The sequence below is a fragment of the Neophocaena asiaeorientalis genome, unplaced genomic scaffold (assembly GCF_003031525.2).
Source record: "Neophocaena asiaeorientalis asiaeorientalis breed wild unplaced genomic scaffold, Neophocaena_asiaeorientalis_V1.1 scaffold110, whole genome shotgun sequence".
Classification (NCBI taxonomy): domain Eukaryota; kingdom Metazoa; phylum Chordata; class Mammalia; order Artiodactyla; family Phocoenidae; genus Neophocaena; species Neophocaena asiaeorientalis.
The window spans coordinates 4,793,402-4,812,923 of record NW_020175053.1 but is presented as its reverse complement, the minus strand read 5'-3'; the positions used below and the strand labels follow the sequence as shown (position 1 = coordinate 4,812,923).

Here is a 19,522-nt window from a genome sequence, read left to right as displayed (position 1 = left end):
CCCCTGCGCTTCCACTCCCGAGCCTCTACGCCCCGCCCCCCGCGCCCCAACGGCGCTCGGGCCCCGCCCCACGCGCTCGTCGCCCGCAGCCCGCTGGGTCCGTTGCAGAGCAAGCGTCGCGCCGCTGGCGGCTTCGGGACGTCCGGCGCCCTGAGACTGGTGCGGGTACGCACGGGGCGCACCCTGTGGACCCGCGGTGGGAGTCCGCGGCCAGAGGCCGGCGCGGGTCTGGGCCTCCGGGACAGGAGCAGGCGGCTGCGCAGGCAGGTGGGGGCCAGGCAGCCGGGCTCCGTGTCACCTCCGCGCTGAGGCGTCGGTGCTTCTGTTCGTTGCTGTTACCGGCCCTGCGAGCTGCAGCCCCCTTGCCCTTTTAGGAACGCAGGTTTACCTCTTGAGAAAACGGTATACTGGAAACTATTTATTTGCAGGAAAATTACCATTACCTAAGGCCCATGTATTAAATGGTAGGGGCTGCTCCCTTCCTAGTTTGCTGCTGTAGATTTTTAAAAACGCGTCTTATTTTAAAATGTAATTTAAGATGGAAAATTTAACATGCAAACAGCCACTGATGACATTGTGGTAATAATGAATTTAACATTAGTGGACAAGTATTAAACATGTTTTAATGCTAATTTTTGGGGGGAGGGAAGTTAGCTATTCAGTGATAGCTTTGAAGTTAAAAATCAGTCAATGGATGAAATATTTTGCTCCCAGTGATGGACTGCAGCTACTATTGTTGTGTGTTGGGCCACACAGAGCAATCTTGTATACGTGTTTTATGTGTAAGTATTTATGCTACAACTTAAAAGAACTGTTCTTGGCCAGTAACTAATGTCGGTCGTTAGGTCATTAGCTGTGTGGTTCTCGGTGTCTTTTACTTTCAGCGTGGCTTGGGTTCCTTGTGGGCAGGAGGCAGCAGCCACTGTACCCTCTAGGAGGTGATGCATTTTCCGCTTTAACGATAGTTAATGAATGAAAGATTATTCTGCCACAAAGCGCACAGTTTGTGTTTTATTTCAGGTAGAGGCGCTCTGATTTTGGGGAGCACAAGCCAACCTTCATGCTGGTCTCTGTCGTTAAAAGGTGAGAAGATGACCCAGTGATATTCCCCTGAATCCAAGCTCCCAACACTTTTTCTTCTTTTTTTAAATATAAAAGTAGTAAATTTAAATCTAAAAGGAAGCCCTTGTTATAGGACATTGTTAATTTATAGGGTCTTCTGTGTGCATGTGTTTGTCTTCTTTTTTTAAAAAATTGTGGCAAAACCTACATAACATAAATTTTACCGTTTTTAAGTGCACAGTGCAGTGGCATTAAGTACATTCACATTGTTCTGCAACCATCACCACCATCCATTTTCAGAGCTGTTTCCTCTTCCCAAATGGAAACTCAACATCTATTAAATAATAACTCTCCATTCCCCACACCCCAGGCCTTGGCACCCATCATCCCACTTCTGTCTCTATGGAACTGAATTCTGTAGGACCCTCATATATATATTTATTTAGTTATTTATTTTTGGCTGCGTTGGGTCTTTGTTGCTGTGCACAGGCTTTCTCTAATTGCGTTGAGCGGGGACTACTCTTCGTTGCGGTGGGCGGGCTTCTTATTGCAGTGGCTTCTTTTGTTGCCGGAGCCTGGGCTCTAGGCGCGCAGCCTTCAGTAGTTGTGGCATGTGAGCTCAGTAGTTGTGCCTCGTGGGCTCTAGAGCCCAGGCTCAGTAGTTGTGGCACACGAGCTTAGTTGCTCTATGGCATGTGGGATCTTCCCGGACCAGGGCTCAATCCCGTGTCCCTTGCATTGGCAGGTGGGTTCTTAACCACTGAGCCACCAGAGAAGTCCAAGGGCCCTCATATAAGTGAGATTGTACAGTATTTGTTGTTGTGTGTCTGGCTTATTTCACTCAGCATACTGTCCTCAGGGTTCATCCATGTTGTGGCCTGTGTCAGAATTTCTTTCCTTTTTTAAGGGTTGAATAATATTCCATTGTAATTAGATGTTCATGCAACATTTTGTTTACTCATGATTCATCCATCAGTGGACACTTGGGTTGCTTCCACCTTTTGGCTATTGTGAAACGTACTGCAGTGAAATTAGTGTACAAATATCTGAGTCTGTTCTTTCAATACGTTTGGGTATGTACCCAGAAGTGGGATTGCTGGATCATATAGTTCTATTTGTAATTTGGACGGGAACCACCATACTGTTTTCCACAGTGGCTACACCATTTTACATTCCCACCAATAGTGCACAAGGATTCCAATTGCTCCACATCCTTGTCAGCACTTGTTATTTTCTGTTTGTTTTGTTTCGTTTTTGATAATAACCATCCTGTCCCTTTTTTATTTGTTTTGTTTTGAGTGATTTGTGTGAGGTCACTTGCTGGGAAATAACTCACTGGGGTGTGGGCTTCCCCGGCTGTTGGGATCACCCGGGCCCCAGACATTAGGGGAGACCTCAGGAGCTCCAAGCGCTTCTGTGTCCTTCCCTTTTAGAAGAAAGTGTTTTCTCCAAAGAGGCTGGGGAAGACTGTCATCACTTCCCACCAACCAGAGAGCTGCCCGGGCTCTTCCTCTGTTTGAGTCCCACACTGGGGCTGGTGAGAGGATGGTTCTGGGCACGCATTTGCCAGTCTTTACGTTCCTGCCTGGCTCCCACTCAGAGGAGCAGGAACAGCCTCTGTCGTTTTCCCTCTTGTGTCTGTGATGAGGGTAGACTGTTGTGCATTTAAAGAGAGATGATGGACTGAAACAGCCACGCTGTGTGTTTGTAATTCTAAAATGCCCGGGAAAATAATAAAACTAAACGTAAGCCATTAAGTCCACACACATTAATTGAGCACCTACTGTTTGCAGGCACCAAGTGGGCATGTGGGGGGACATGAAGATAAATGGGCTGGGTTCCTGTTCAGGGAGTGGAGAGCCTAGTGCAGTAGGAAGTATTGTTGATGTCATGGCCAGAGCACACAGGCACGTGTACAGAAAAACGGAGCTCAAAGCTTTACTCTGCCTTTCCTCCACAGTGTGCCCTACAGGCTTGTCTTTTCTGTTTTGTTTTATTCTATTTTATTTTTAAAAATTTGGGTCAGAAACCACCAAACTGATTTTATAAACCAGTGATGAGTCTATTCTAGCTTTTTGAAAAATTCTGGGATAGTAGTGTTATCGAACGAAACTTGGGTCTAATCTACTGACACCAGATTGTGGTGAAGGAAAATGGGGTATTTATTGGAAAGGCGCCAATACAAGGAAGACAAGTGGCTCCTGCTCTAAAACCCCAAACTCCCCATGGTTTTTCAGAGAAAAGTTTTTATAGGCAAAATTTGGGGGGAGGGTGCAGGGTGTGTGGCTTTCTTCTGTTTGGTTGGTGGTGAAGTAGCAGGGCGGGGCTCCAGGAATCTTGTGCTCAGCCTGAAGTTGCCTTCCTCCACCTGTGTGGGAGCCTTAGTTCTGCAGAAGAGCTCCAAGTCATTATTGTATCTTGAGGACCCTGCCCCAAGGCTGCACTATTGTTTCTAGACTGTTACTTCCTTGTCTCTGCATTCCTTCCCTTTCCTGATTAGTAACTGTTTGAATCTGCCCTTTGGGACTCAGGAAAGGTCAAGGAGGTTGAGTGAAGCTTGTTTTCTACAAATGAGAAACGGGGCACACAGAAAGGCCTTGTACCGGAGTGGGCCCCATAGGGTCCTGCTCCATTTCAGTAGATGTTACTGAGCTGTTTTTATACTGTTGTCGTCTGTGTTGTCAGGGATAAGAAGTGTGTGTGTAGTAGAACTCAAAATACCAAGATTCAGCCCTGTAGGGGTCAGCAGGGCCTCTTACATGTAGATAAGCCAGGAGGGGTCCTAGACCTGTGAGTCTGCCCCTTCATCCGAGGCCAGACTAAGCTGTGTCAGGAGCTTGTATGGCTTTCCTGCTGGGTTAATTTTTTTTTTTTGCGGTACGCGGGCCTCTCACTGCTGTGGCCTCTCCCGTTGCGGAGCACAGGCTCCGGATGCGCAGGCTCAGCGGCCATGGCTCACGGGCCCAGCCGCTCCGCGGCATGTGGGATCCTCCCGGACCGGGGCACAAACCCGTGTCCCCTGCATCGGCAGGCGGACTCTCAACCACTGCGCCACCAGGGAAGCCCTGACGGGTTAAATTTGATGAGCTTAATAAAACTGACACATTGAACTTGGGGAGTGAAAACAATAACATTTTATTAATTTTGCCTTTTGAGCCCAAACCTGCTAACGCAGAGGAAAGCTTCTAATATGGACAGAATTATTCATCATTAATCCCAAGAAGACAACACACAGAATATAGTCTTTATCATAACCTTCCACTTCCTCCTCTTACAGGCTGGTGATACGGATGGATTAACACATCTTTTTCGTGTGTTTATTGATCAGGCAGGAGGGGACAGTGGCATCTGCGCCTGGGAGGGACCAGACCCCCTGTCGCTTAGTCTAGGAAAGGACACGTTTTCTCTCCATTCACCTGTGAGAGCCTGGAGGTGAAAGGGACAGTAGCATTTGGTGGTTCAAGCTGTGGCTGTGTTACCGGAAGGGGAACCCGTCCCAGGGCCCAAGGGTGGGGTCTTTAATACCCAGAAATGAATTGTCCAAGGAGACACATGTACTGATGAAGCAGAAGACTTTACTTTAGTGGGAAGGGGCACCCAGGTGGAGAGCAGCAGGGTAAGGGAACCCAGGAGACCTGCTCTGCCACATGCTTGTAGTCTCAGGGTTTATGGTAATGGGTTTAGCTCCCCAGGTCCTCTATGGCCAGTCATTTTGCTTGTGCCTGTATTTGGTCCAATTCCTGGCAGTGCAGGCATCTCAGTCAAGATGGTTTCCAGTGTGAGGGTTTCTGACAGGTTGGCAGGACATATTGTACGCTGGCGTCTCCTGCCTTCTTTTGGGCTCTCCCTAATTCTTCTGGCTGTTGGTAGCTTGTTTGTCAGTCTGTGTTCCTTATCAGGACCTCCTGTTGTAAGATAAATCATGCAAGCGGTCATTATCCTCCCTGGGCAGGGCGGGCGGTTTCAGTCAGTGGTTCCCTAACAGCTGTGGGGATCTTAAGTCACTGGTTTTTATTATGGTTGAGATAAAACATAAGGTTTACCTTTAGTAAGGCAAGGGTCTGGGGGCTTCAGGTGTGAAGCGTTAGAAGCACCACGTAGTGAATGAATGGAGAAGCAGGGTCAGCCCGGCGGCCATGGCTCCCAGACCCTCCGTTCACTGGCCCTCCTTCCCTGGACCTGCTGGGTTCCACTGACCGAGCCTGCGGGAATCCCTCAGGGTGTGAGCTTGACTCTAATCTTGTCCTGAGAAGCCTGCCTCATAGGGATGAAATATAGTTCATATTTTATGGTAAGGCGAGAAAACCTTAGATACAAAATTTTTCTCTGCCCGTTTGGGCCTCATCCCCCATTTAGTGTGTGCTATGTACCTGCACTGACCAGCCCTCCTAACTTAGAGAGGGCCTTCCTTCTTCATCTCATCAAGGGTCACAGCTCCTTATGGGGTGACCTTCGTTCTTCAGCTTGTAAGGGACCGTGACGGCCCACCACTCACTGCTTGTACATGCAGGTCTGGATTGTGTAAACTGTCAGTGATACATTTGATGTGTGACCCTTTGTCTCAGAAACAAAAGAGCATCTCCCAGGTTGGCTTGAATAAAATTTTCCATTTTTTCCTTAGATCGACTGTTGGTTAATTTTACTGTCAACAATAGAAAGACTTACTTTAAAAAAAAAAAAAAGCACTTTTGTGAACATTTCTGTTAATCTCCACGGGTGCAGTGGGGGCAGGTGCTGTGACCCCGCGAGGCCCAGGGAGGGTCGGGGACTTGCTGAGGTCCCCCAGCAGAGCTGCGGTCGATTCTCACAGATCTGACGGAGGATGCAACACCGGAAGAAGAGCCAGGGCTGCTCCGTCTCGCTCTTTCCTGCCCCGCCGGCCGCAGGGTAGTGATTGGTTGCCCATGGCTGCAGGTTCCTTCGAGCCGGGCCAGGAAGTGAGCAGCAGCCAGGTCCCTGAGGCTGGCCGCAGGCTAGGAGCCAGCAGAGGGCCGTAGAAAGCAGCCGTGGTGGAAGTGACGTCTGGGCCCCTGGCGTGGGGCTCAGAGCCACGCCTGGCCTGGTTCCCCCACCGTGTCAGCCCTAAACACTGCCTTCACTTCAGAAGGTCAAGGGGGTGGGCTGTGGCCATGACGTTGCAGACAGCGTTGGGAACACGACTTTGATGGATGGTACCGTGAGTTTTGGAAAGAGGAAGAAAAGCAGTTTCCAAGCTTTGAGAAAAAGGAACTGTTTGAAAGATTTGGTGTAAGAAGCTGTCAAATATGGTTTTCACTCTGATGGTGAGTTCTATTTTTTTTAATGATCACATTATACCAAGTTCACGTGGTATTGGGGTTTTCTCCAGAAAATGTGTCTCAACAGCCTCTGGCTGGCCTGCTGCCCCCCTTCTTTCCTTTCTTCCCCTTCCCCCTCTCCTTCCTTCTAAGTCCTCTGGTTTGTTTGTTAATGGCAGAAAGAACACGGAAGCCTGAGGAAGGGCCAGGGCTCGGCTTGTGCCCTCTGACCCGTTTGCCTGGGCCCTTATCTAAGCTGACAGCTGTGGGGCATAGGGCGGACTGGGAGGGGTCCCCCGTGCCCACGGTGCAAACCCACCGTGTCTCTGCTTGTCCTCGTGCTCTTGTGTCCTCCCCCCGGGGTGTGACCTCCCTGTGCTCCCAGGTCTCTGTCCCCATGCCGTGGGGAACAAGGTTCTCTGACGGAGCAGTGGGTGTGGAGGAGCCATTTAACTTTGTCCTTAGGGTTTTCTCTTGGGAAACTGGGACCCACAGAGCAAAGGCTGCTGACGGAAGGCTCCAGACCAGCGCCAGGGCTGGGGCTTCCTCCCTCTCATCCTCGTGGTTGGGGACATTAGGGTCTAGCAAGTTTCAGCTGCTGTTTTGGCCTTGGCTTTCAGGATTTTAGGAGATTCTAGGACTTTGAAAGAAAATGGGACAGTGAGAGCAAGTGGTTTTGGTACATTTGAATGAGTCCAGGCTGAGGCTGATGGTGTTGAGAGGGTTCGTTACTCCTTCGAGTCCCTTCGCTTTTCCCTCTTTTATCAGCGAGCAGAGAGTCCGTGCCCCGAGTCACACTGACGGTTGTCCACACCTGAGGTGTGACCGTGACGAGTGCATGGCAGCAAAAAGGACTTGCTCTTCCTCCTCGTGCCATCCGAGGAAGCGCTGGCCATGTGGGCAGAGGTTCGCGTCGGGTGACCACATGTCACAAGGCGGCGCTACCACCCTCAGAGCCACTCTGCACTCTCCTTGGAGAAAACAGGTGGGGAGGACAGTCCAGGTCAGAGGGGAAGGGCTGGCTCCCATCACTGACGGCCCAGACCTGGGGGTAAAGCTGTCGTGTGTCGTGCGTCTTCCGTGATCCCAGGTCACATGCGCGCTGCCTGTGACCTCTGTGTCCCAAGGGACGTGTTTAAAATCTAGCCTTTGAGCCCTGCTCCCTCTCCCATCGGGTACTTACTATAAACAATGCGGTTCGCGGGCAGCCACAGGACAGGATGGGGAGGTGGGAAGCACCTGCCCGTCATTTCCTCGTTTCTAAAAAGCCGCCTGTGGAGGTGAGTCCTGAGCAGTGCAGCCCCACAGCCGTCAAGTTCAGTCGTCGCAAGCCGGCTTCCTCATTGATCGGTTTCTGGTATTTTCAACACTGGGTTGTGTTTTAAGCTTTTGTTTAATGGCTCAGCGTACACGTTTGCCCCTGTTTGTTTATAGGTGAGGTTTTGCTGTTTTTCCGCGTCTTAGGAGTTGCGTGTTATAAACCCCACTGTGGAGTAGGCTGGGCTTTTACAGGTGCAGGTGCGAACATTCTGGAAGCCGGACTTCGCGGCGATTGTTTTAAGCCCTAAAAGAATGAGTGTCCTTGTCCCTTTGGTTGTCAACCATATGAAGGTTCCTAGATCCATCCTAGAAAATCACCTCCCTGGAAAGGACTCTGTATTTATTGGCTCAGTTAAGATCCATGGTGGGTGTCTCCACAGCTCCCCCTGCCTTCTGGGGCTTCTCCCGAGTCTGAGCTCTCTGTGGCCTCCAGGTCACCGCCTGTTGTAGGATCCTGGTCTTGAGCACTAGTGGAGGAACCTAAAGTGGAAGCCCACCTCTCAAAACCCACCTCAGGCCACTCTTTCATCAACATTCTCGTCAGATGTGTCAAAAATGGATGCAAAGTTCATCTGTGATTCAGATGAACCCGTGAACATTTGAAAGGTTCCCAAAGAGAGACAACTGCACATAAATGTCTTATAAAGGAAGGCCATCTAGAGTTTAAGGCTGATGTGCAGGTGAAAACCCATGTTTGTGGGAATGTGTGTAACCCAGCGCAGTGTTCATGGCTGTGGCTGCATCAGACCCCAGCCCTGAGCCAGCGAGGAAACACCTTGTCTGTGAATGTCTCCTTCTTTTGTGGAAGAGCCGTGTAGAAAGGTGGAGAATTCACACCAAAGGCAACGCTGTTACATGGGGCTACAGCCTGTTGATTTTTGCGGAGGTAGGTGGGCATCCTTTTGGGAGCCAAGTGGCACCTGTTTGCTAATTGTTGACTTTTCCTGTTATGTCTCGCACCTTAAACATCCTTCCCTAGACTCCCTCCATCTCATGATTTCTAAAGTAGTAATAAAACTTTGTCATCTTGGTGGGAAGATCATTCTAGTAGTGCTATCCTGTCATGTGGCGGTGTAGAGACTGCCTAGGAAGCCACTGTTTTCCCTTATCTGTAAGTCATGTGGTGGGTCGTCCTTGTGAAAGTACAGGACAGTCCTGTTTATCTGGGAAGGTGATAGGGTTCTGGAACTTGCTAGTTCTTAATGGAGGCCTAGTGACAGTGGCTTGTTAAGGGACACACATCACCCGGTCCTCTTCCTTTCCCTGCAGGTACTCGGCTAAGACACCAGCGCCAGCTGCACCTGGCCAGGAGTCTAGTTTCCTTGTGGGAAGTCTCGTGGATTTGACTTGGCTGCTGCACCCCCAGGCAGGGACATGGCTGCAGAGGACACGGCCTCGACCCGGCTGGGGGCCGGGAGGCAGCACCTCCGTCCACTGAAGAGGAGGGGCTTGGTGCTGCTGAGACTCACGGCCATCGTCCTTGCTGTGCTTCTCTTTTGTGAATTTCTAATCTATTACCTAGTGATCTTCCGGTGCAGTTGGCCTGCAGTGAAAACTCCCGCGGATGCCGGTGGACTCGGGACCCCTGAGCCTGTGCTCAGGGCCATGTTCTTGGCTGACACCCACCTGCTCGGGGCTGTGAGAGGCCACTGGCTGGACAAATTACGGAGGTAGGGGCTGGACAAATTACGGAGGGTTTTCTGTGGGTCCGTAGGCTGGAGGCTTGTCGGCCTCTCCCCACGGGTTGGGCCTCACGGCTTTAGGGACGCGTTCGTTATTTTCTCCTCAAAGAAGGACGTTTGGGGCATTTGGCTTTTCCTTTAACTTACTATTTACTGAGTGTCTGTTACGTACAAGGACCCAGGATTGTGAGTCGGGTGTGGGTCTGAGTCCTGTGGCTCTGGAATAGTTATCAGGCCTCTGAGCTCCTTTGTCTCCCCGTCTGCAAGTGGATTCATACGGGAAACCTCACAGGCCATGTGGACGAGGTCTGCGGAGCAGTCTTCCTCTCCCCCTCACCTCTTTGGTGTGAAATTTTGAGCCCTTGGGTTTGCCCCTCTGGGAGACTGGAGGAGGAGCAGATTTGTGGTTGTTTCCCTGGGGACAGCTTAGACCTGCTTGGCTTAGTTTGTTTTCTCATTGGAAGGCTTTTAAAAATGTTATTAAAAAAATTTTTTTTTAATTAATTATTCTTGGTTGCGCTGGGTCTTAGTTGTGGCACGTGGGTTCCTTAGTTGCGGCTCGTGGGCTCCTTTAGTTGCAACATGTGTGCTCCTTAGTTGCGGCTCGTGGCCTCCTTAGTTGTGGCATGTGAACTCTTAGTTGCAGCATGCACGTGGGATCTAGTTCCCTGACCAGGGATCAAACCCGCGTCCCCTGCATTGGGAGGTGGATTCTTAACCATTGCGCCACCAGGGAAGTTCCTAAAAATGTTATTTTTAACTGTGGTAAAATGCAAATAATGTAAAACTTACCATCTTAACCATTTTTAAGTGCACAGCTTGGTGGCATTAAGCACATTCACAGCACTGTCCAGCTGTCACCCCATCCATGCCCAGAACCTCATCATCTTCCCCAGCTGAGACACTGTCCCCACTGAACACTGACTTCCCCTTCCCTCCCCCAGGCCCTGGTCCCCCACCATCTACTTCTGTCTCCAGCAACTTGACTGCTCTGTGTCCCTCAGTAAGTGGGTCCCACAGTGAGTGTTTGTCCTTCTGTGTCTGACTTGATTCACTGAGTGGAATGCCCTCCAGGTCCATCTGTGTGGTGGCAGGTAGCAGGATCCCCTTCCTTTTTGAGGCTGAGTTTTACTCTGCTGTCTAGACGGACCACATTCTGTTTATCCGTCATCTGTTCCTGGACACTGGGTTGCTTCCACCCTTTGGCCTTTGTGCTTGATGGCATGAAGGCAATTCCTGGCTTGGTGGCCCTGTCCCTGGCACCTTTTCGTCACCATGGCTTCATTTGTGCCTCCCTGGACAGGCCTTTACTCCTGTGGGCGGGAATGTCCTCCAGTGCTTGGGATGTCCCCAGGGTGGGCGAAGGAGGCGGGATGGACGGTGGGGCTGCTGTACCTTCTTCCTCAGAGTTTTAAACCCCAGGAGGCATGAGCTAGACCAGGGCTAGGGTGAGGCCCGGGTTCTCTGTTTGGGCCTCACCTAGGGAGCCTTGTTTATGAGCAGTCCCACGAGCAGCCTGCCGTGTCCTCCTTCTGCTGCTTCTACACGCTTTCCTCGCCAGGGTGAATAACAGTACATCAGGGCAAACCAAGATGTGTATTTGTGAGGCGTCCTGGGTGAAGCAGTGGCCACGCAGAGAGGTTTCTTGGCCTCAGTCTCCCCTGACGGACAGTTACCGTCCCCTCTATTGTGTACCAGACGTAACACCCGCTTTGGGAGGGGAGAGGAGCTGGGATCGCAGGACAGTGGTGGAGTCGGAGTTGGCCAGGGAGCTGGAGGCGGGGCAGGCGCTGCCAATTTGAAGCCCCACCAGTGTGGGCACCGTGCCCGCTCGCTTCATCCCGTGACTAGCCGTGAAAGCAGGTTTCACTGTCTCGTTGACCACAGAGAAACCAGGAATCAAAGGCAGTAGGCAGCGTTGGCGAGGCGACCACGGGTTGCTGGAGGGCGCTGTGTTGGGCTGTGGCCTGATGGGCTGCAGACCCGAGGCTCTGAGCGATCATCTTCCTCCGGGAGTTCTGATGCTGGGCTGTGTCTCTCGTCTCCCCCAGTAAGCCCTGTGCTGCATCTCCTCTGTGTGTCCGTCGGCATTGGCATCTTTGGAAGCCGCATCCAGGCCTCCCAGGCCCCTGGGCTCTGGTGAAGGAGGGACAGCTTCACGTGCAGGGTGGGGCTGGTCTGAGGGTCCCACCCAGGGAGGCAGTCCCTGCGGTGGTGGGAGGGGCAGCCTGAGGGTCCCCTGGTGCCTTTGCCCCCTCAGTGAAGCAGGTGGGGACCCTGGCTCTTCCAAGCAAGGGGGGCCATGGAAGAAGGAGCGGGGACCTTTTAGTTCACATTTTAAATGGCCTGTCAGACCGTCCACTGGATGTAGCTCTGCCCGAGAAGTGGACTGACCCTTCCTTTTCTCTTGGCCTCCAGGGAGTGGCAGATGGAGCGAGCCTTCCAGACGGCACTGTGGCTGCTGCAGCCCGAAGTCGTCTTCATCCTGGGAGACGTCTTTGACGAAGGGAAGTGGAGCTCCTCCCAGGTGGGACCCTGCAACCCTGGCCCCCTGGTCCTGTGCTGAGGTCCAGCATAGGAAGCCCAGGGGGTCGTGGAGCCCTGGCCGTGGGTCGGAGGTTCCAGCATGAACAGTGTGTGGCCTGTCCTGAGGTCTTTGGGCTCTGTGTCAAGACAGTCGTGAGTTAGGTCGGCTCATCTTAGGTTTGCCTGTGTAGGAGACACCTGGGTTAGCCAGACGCTTCCCACGAAGCTCTCGGAAGGGGAAAAGTAAGCAAGAGGGAAGTGTTTCAGTTGTCCCCGGAGTTACAGAGTACATGCTGAAATGTAGCTTGACTTTAGGCTCTTAAAATATAATGGCTACATCATGAGATTGTGCTATGTACAGGTTACTTGCTTTCCTCTCATTTTCCTTCCTCTGAGGAAGGTGGGGGGAGCCAGGCCCTGGTGGGAGGTTCCTTTGCCCTCGGGCCCGAGACCGGGTGATGTGAACCTTTCCACAAACCAGAGAGAAAGGCCCTTCTTACCTTGGCTGTCAGAATGCTTTGCCTACTACATTCCTGGGATTAATGGGGAAAAAAAAAAAAAAAAAGCTGTTCTCGCTGCTTAGTTAAAAATGTTCTGTCACCGATGGTTTTGGATGATTTTGTTTTTTTGACTGCGCCGTGCAGCATGTGGGATCTTAGTTCCCCAACCAGAGATCGAACTCGCGCCCCCTGCATTGGGAGTGCAGTCTTAACCAACTGGACCACTAGGGAAGTCCCCTGGAAGATATTTTTTAAAATTCATTGAAATTTCGCAGGACGGTCCTAAGCTGTACAAAGAAAGTCTTGGTCCAGGTATGACAGAAACCCAGTATTCATAGGGTTGCAGTGTTTGTTGTGATCTAGTGCAGAACTAATTATGAAACAATGGAAATGCTGTATGTAAAAAGCAGCTAGTTATAAAATGAGGTTGGATATAGACGTTGGTTTTGCAAATCAAAGGGAACATTTTATCTTTTTCTAATTTTATGTTATTCTAACCTTAAGTATTATTTGTTAAAGTCTTTGTAAATGTATTGAAGGAATCTCTATCCAGCTTATTTCCCTTGGTTGGGCCAAATTTAAAACTTTTAGGATAAAGTTGACTACTATTCAACTAGGTATCGTCCAGCCTGGAGTGTTTGTCCAGTTTATGTTTTTAGGCTTAATAAAAATAAGAACTAAACAAGCATCATTCTCAAGCTTTAACAGTTAAAGTCGGAAAAGTCTTGAGAGATTTGTTGGACTTTGTCTTTCCCCCACGTCTCATTGGGCCCTACCCCACCGTCCAGCCCCAGGGAGTGTGACCCCGCGGGAGCTGCTGGTCCTCATCCTCGGGGGACACACAGTGTACTTGACGTTTCTGCAGAGCCCGTTCTTAGGACATGCTCAGATCTGCGGGCATCCTCACTCAGCCTGGGGTCTGTGCGTGGCCGTCAGGCGACCTTGAAGTAGTAGTGGGTGTATGAAGCAGGTGGTTTGGGGAGATAACACCATTTCATTAAAATTTGGCATCAAATTAAATAGTTAAAATATTAAGTTAGTTTTGGGAAAAGAATGTTAGAAATTCCGCACGATGGCTTTATGAGCGTCTGATCTGGGCGGGAGTGACCTCCTCACCCTCAAGACAGGGCAGGGAAGGCTCCCGGGCCACAGCGGTGGTGCTTCTCCCCGCAGGCCTGGGCGGACGACGTGGGGCGCTTCTGGAAGATCTTCCGACACCCGCCCCATGTGCAGTTGAGGGCCGTGGCCGGTAACCATGACATCGGCTTCCACTACCAGTGAGTGGTCAGAGGAGGCCCCTGTGCACGGCTGTGCCTTCCTGCCTGCCCAGCCTGGGGGGCCTTACCTGTGCGGTCAGGTGGCGGGGCTCCACGCGGGCGGGACTGCTGTCCTGCACATCATACGCCTGCCCCACGGCTGATCTGTATGTGCCCTGGAGTGATTCTAATTTGAAACTTACATTTCGTGGCCAGTTTTCTTTGGGAATCAAAACAGGACGATTTGGGCTCTACTAGCTAACGTTCACACAGTGCTTCTGTACGTTTAATCTCCTATTTCACCCAGTATTTTTTATTACTTTACCCACTGTACCAGTGAGGAAGCTGGGGCCCTGGGGACGAAGCCGCTAGCCCCAGGCTCCAGGCCCTGGGCTGGTCAGTGGTGGGGCAGTAGGGGTGGTACCTCACCCACTTGGGACCCATGGGAGCTCAGAACGAAGGGTGCTGGTCAGGCCCTCAGGTCCCGGAAGTTACTTTCTGTGTTCACGATACTTCTTAAGATGTCTTAAAATGGCTCGTTCTGAAAACTGTTTCTCTTTACAACTGAACATAGGATGAACACATACAAAATAAAGCGATTTGAGAAAGTTTTCAACCCTGAAAGGCTGTTTTCTTGGAAAGGAATTAAGTGAGTATCATCTGTGAATTCTTATGAAGACCCCTAGAACTTGAATTTCCTTAAGAAAGTTTAAACACGATGGTCATGTCCCAGATCATTGGATTAATCGGCTTCTTATCTCTAAACTCTTTAAGTGTCAGGCACCTTCTTCGTGCCCAGTGGACGTGCATGTGGGAAAGGAAGGCACATGTAGTGGGCGTCTCTGACAGTGCACTAGAGGGAAGGGGGCCCAGGGAACCACAGCTGGCCTTGTTGTCAATCCCAGTTTGGGCTCCTCTGGCCCAGCTAGCTCTGCAGCACCCCTACCCCCGCCGGGTTTTAGGCTTTGCTCTGTTGTCTTATTTCACGTCATCTCCAAAGGGAGCCAGGGTGTGTGGGTGGGTCTTCGTCTCCCCATTTTACAGCCGAGATCCAGGCACACAAGGTCAGACGCTCAGCGTGGCGGTCACCTGGGACCTTTCACACGTTCAGGGTGGAAAAGCCTTTACCGCGTCTTGGACTCGCCCAGAGATGCTGTTTTGTCCTCTTAGCATCGTCTGCACCTGCAGACACAGCACAGCCGGGCTGAGACTTACAGCTGTGCTGGGGTTTCTTCCCCGTGGGTGTGTAGCTTCTGTGTCCCAGGGACACAGTTGCCAGCGGACAGCACAGGTGGCCCATGGCTGATCTCCTGCCCTTGCCTCAGTTTCGTGATGGTTAACAGCGTCGCACTGGAAGGGGACGGCTGTGATATCTGCTCTGGAGCAGAGGCTGAGCTCCTGGAAATCTCTCACCGGCTGAACTGCTCCCGGGAGGTAGGACCCCACACCCTCTCACCCCCAGGGCATGGCCTCCCTGCCTTCCCTCCCCACCGTCCAGTGAAGGCGGGGGTGTGAGTTAAGGGCCTGACCTCTGACCAGCAGGAGCATCGCCCCCAAGAGTGTGGAGACAGGCAGCGGCTGCCGGCCTCGGCCCCCATCCTCCTGCAGGTGAGGGGGTCCCCGCCCGTGTTTGGAGGAAGTGTCCAGGGTCTTATGGTCTCCTGACTCCTCTCTGACCTTGGACAGCACTTCCCGCTTTACCGGAGAAATGACGCCAACTGCTCCGGAGAGGACGCGGCACCCCCCGACGAGAAGTACACCCCCTTCAAGGAGCGCTACGATGCGCTCTCCCAGGAGGCCTCGAGGAAGGTTTGCTGCCTCTGGGACGCAGGGATGTTGGGGACACAGGGACGCGGGGTGGGACAGGCAGTGCCTGCACAGCTGTTTCATCCTCCCCCCCCGCCCCCTCCCCAGGAAACCCACTTCTGTTCCCTAAGATCTAGTTAATAATGTTCTCAGCTATTCTTTATTCTGTTTTCCTATCACCACGTATTTGGGAAGGTGAATGACACTTAGAGTTAAGTTTTTAGGGACTTAATTAGAATGTGCTTTCTTAAGTGTGTGTGTCTGTATGTATATATTCACACGAATATTGATATACTATATGGTGTATGTAATATGCAAAGCAAAATATAAGTACATTTATGAAGTAGATTTATAAAAATATTTATAAAGAGAAAAATGTAATTGAAAATATGAAATCTGGGATGAGAAGAATAGATTCTCCCTAAGAGCCTGAGCTCAACTTTTGGTGGAGTCTAAACAGCCCAAAGGATTTTCAGGGCCGAGGGAAGCGGGCCCGCCCACTTGCGGGGGCTTCGTGGTAGCCATGGGGCAGTGGCCGCGGGTTGGTGTCTGTGGTGGTGGCCCTGGGCCCCGGCTGCACTCTCCCCACCTCTGCTGTCACTGCAGCTGCTGTGGTGGCTCCGGCCGCGCCTGGTCCTCAGTGGCCACACGCACAGCGCCTGCGAGGTCCTGCACGGGGCCGGCGTCCTGGAGGTCAGCGTGCCATCTTTCAGTTGGAGGAACAGAAACAACCCCAGTTTCATCATGGTACGTGAACCTTTATTTTCGTCTCAAAGCTTTCATACGTATTTAAATCAACACAGTGATCAACTACTGAATTGCTGCAATCTGTGAAAATACACAGAAGCTGTAAACACCACCCCCCAGGCGTACCGGCAGGAACACCTCTCAGGGGACAGTTGTGGCTGCGCAGGGACACCTCAAGGCGTTTCATCCTGCGTCCCTGCAGTGCCCTTGGGTACCAGCTCTGCCTATTCCGTTTTCTAAGGAAGCAGGGTCATCTTGTGTTATTTTCCAAACATGCCCATTTGTTCTGACAGAAAAATGCTACAGCTCTCGCACGTTTATTAAAGATGTTAATTAGTGATGACCTGAAGCTTCAGCTCCTTTCTTTGACCCATGAGTCCAGCATCCAGGTCACAGTGCTTTCATGTCAGGGGCTTTTACTTCATAACAAGATGGGGAAAACCTCCTGTTTTCAAATTCAAAGTAAATGAACGTTCCCCGCTGTCATTCCACATAGCAAAAACATCTACCAAAAAAAAAAAGAAAAAAAAAGCCCACTGAGATGCCCCCAGCACACGTATTTCTGGTAACAGTTGCTTATTTCAGCATCAAGTGGCGTGGAAAACAGCCGTGTCCTGCTTGTTCCTGGATGACCACTGATGCTAAGTCTCCAGGCCTCTCTGAACCCCTCTGCCATGTGCCCCCCCGCGGGAACCCCCCGTGCCAGGGGCTAGATTCAGTGGAGGTCAGCTCCAGGTCGTGCGCACTCAGCACACTGGGACCCAGTGCTTGGGGGCGGGGGGTGGCTAAAGGCTGTGCCCTCGGTCTCAGGTGCCTCACGCTCAGCGGCTGCCTTTCCTCGGTTGGGTCTGTGGGTTGGCGCTGTCACGGCAGCTAACGGTCTCGCTTACTCTCCAGGGCAGCGTCACGCCCACAGAGTACGCCCTTGCCAAGTGCTACCTGCCCTGCGAGGACACGGTTCTGACCACGTACTGCACGGCAGCCGGGGGCCTTGTGCTCCTCACGTTAGGCCATGCTGGGCTTGTAGCCTCACCTTTTCATTTCGGTTGGAACATGCTGAGAAAATTTAAGACCACGTGAGTAGCGGGAGACGTTCTGCACTTAGTAGTAAGTCCTGAAGCCAACGAAACTGAACTTTGGGCAGTGCTTACGGAGGGCGAGACCAAAGTGGGCCATGGGCACAGCTTGTAGGATCTGGGTTGCTGGTGCAGAGTCCTGCAGAATCAATAGTTGATTGTGCTGTTCTCACGCTGTGAAAATGGGACTTGTCTCTACAGCTGGTCTGTCTTCTCGTTTTATCAAATATATGTGTAATCAAAGATTGTGTCTGTACAGTGTGTAAAAGCTATGAATGTCATCACTTGCATGCACTAGACAGCCTTCCTTCCCCAAGACGGAGGGTTAGCTGTTCACAAATGCTGGGTTTGCTTCTGTCCTCCTATGAGTAGTTCTCAAGTTCTTATATTTTATAAAGCTGTATACTTAAAATAAAATACAGATGCTACAAGCAGGAATACATTGTTCTCAAGGCTTTTGTATTTCTGTGCTAAATTAATGGAATCAGATTTTTATTAATTAATTAATTATTTTTGGCTGCGCCACGCGTCATGCAGGATCTTAGTTCCCTGACCAGGGATCAAACCTGTGCCCCCTGCAGTGGAAGCACAGAGTCTTGACCACTGTACCACCAGGGAAGTCCCTGGAATCAGATTTTTAGATGAGTGTAATTTTCTCTCCAGCAGACCAAGTTGTTAAATTTGAATTGAATGCCTGTCAGTGAGGAAGAGAAACTTGAAAAATGGACCAGGAAGAGGCTTTTTGTATTTAAAAATAAATATGCCGTGGTAATTTTAAACCGGATAAAATGTATTCTTTTTGTGTTTTTTTCCTAAGAGTCTGGCTCTTCAATCAGACTTTTAAATAGGAAGTTTAGTTACAGTGGAATTGTTGAATAATAATGCATGTAAAAATATATAATTTCATTTTTTTGGGTGTATGTGTGGGGCTGTAGCTCTTCATATTTTCATGTTTTACTTTGAAAATGCAATGGAAACTGGAAATCATTTCCACTTTATATGTCTCAGTTCAACTGAGAGTTTTATGAAATAATCAATGATGACAGGAAGAGGAATTCGATAATGAAATTAAAAAAATGTGATGGTGCATTGTCTGTAAAGTTGTCATCCTTTATTTCATGGAAGAGCGGTATTTAAATGTGGATGAGTTTACAAAGGATTATAAGATGCTGCTTTATAGAGTAAACTTAAACATATTAAAGACTAAAAGACGAAATGGAAGTTAATGCAGTAACGCAGGCTAGGCTGCCCCATCTCTGCATTTGTGTCGTTGAAATATAAGCTTGGACAATTTAAAAGATTGTCTTTGACCTGAGAAAACCGCCCTCAAGGCCATGGATAGGTCTTGAGCTGGATGTAACTCATGAGGCTGCATTTGCAAGTCTTTCAAGGTTGAGAAACAGCCATGTATTTTGACTTTGTATTTCAAATAAAGGCTTTGTAATGTTTCTTCTTCAAAAGGCAAATCACATTCTATCCTTTGATTCTCCAAGGCCAGACACAAGCCTGGAACCCTTGTCTTTTTCTCACTCTTCGTTTACGATGAGACCTTGGTCAAGTAAGTGGTTCAAAAACTTTGACTAAGGGAATGGGTGACCTTGGAAAAGTCTTTAAATTGCCAGATAATTGAGAAACATGTTTTCTGGAGAGAAAAAAACATCCTTGGTTCCCCGAAAGAAGCTTGTGATGTGGGTGTGGCATTTTGTGAAATGTGGATGATTAACGTGTATCATTTATATTTATATAAATTTATATATATATATATATATTTATCAAGGAGTATTGTTAAAAAGTACCAACCTGATAAAATACCCTAAACTCTCTATACACCATTCACTCCCTTTCTCAGAGCAAGCGGCAGTATGATGACAGCTGTTCAGCACAACAGAAACACGTTTCTTTTACAGGGACAGCCATAGTCAAGGCACGGAGATCTACAGGGATTTTCCTTGAGTAGTTATACAAAATAATATTACATTTCGTGGTCTGTACAGTGTAATAAACCAGCAGTAAAACAACAAAAAGAACCTATGAAAGGAGGCCGTTGCCTGAGCAGCGTGAGTCTGGGGACCATCGTGGATGGGACACATGTGGCCAGAGCGAGGGCGGGGGTTTCTGCTGATGTGTGGATGGTCAGAGGGGCTCTGACACAGAGGCTGAGGCCAGCCGCCCCTGGAGACAGGACTGAAGGGGGTTCTGTCCCCACTGCGGCTTGGGGGCTCCTCTGAGTCGTGGGCCCATGGGGTCAGAAGGGCGACACCCCATCACGCT

General features: G+C 50.3%; 1 protein-coding gene across 16 annotated transcripts in view; it reads left to right on the top strand.

Moving 5' to 3' along the window:
• The first annotated feature begins 65 nt into the window (after positions 1–65).
• The window catches only part of MPPE1 (metallophosphoesterase 1), a 27,025-nt gene continuing 7,568 nt past the window's right edge, over positions 66–19,522 (top strand). For 3 of the 16 annotated variants that reach the window (XM_024763956.1, XM_024763955.1, XM_024763960.1), the window contains exons 1-12: positions 4,004–6,344; positions 8,928–9,328; positions 11,759–11,867; positions 13,540–13,643; positions 14,197–14,271; positions 14,873–15,056; positions 15,162–15,230; positions 15,309–15,431; positions 16,035–16,175; positions 17,073–17,251; positions 18,745–18,809; positions 19,159–19,308. In XM_024763956.1, coding sequence (XP_024619724.1) covers positions 9,033–9,328; positions 11,759–11,867; positions 13,540–13,643; positions 14,197–14,271; positions 14,873–15,056; positions 15,162–15,230; positions 15,309–15,431; positions 16,035–16,175; positions 17,073–17,251; positions 18,745–18,809; positions 19,159–19,208 — 1,395 coding nt within the window. In that variant the 5' untranslated portion in view covers positions 4,004–6,344; positions 8,928–9,032 and the 3' untranslated portion in view covers positions 19,209–19,308. The other 13 variants (XM_024763958.1, XM_024763957.1, XM_024763959.1 and 10 more) reach the window with 13 other exon arrangements.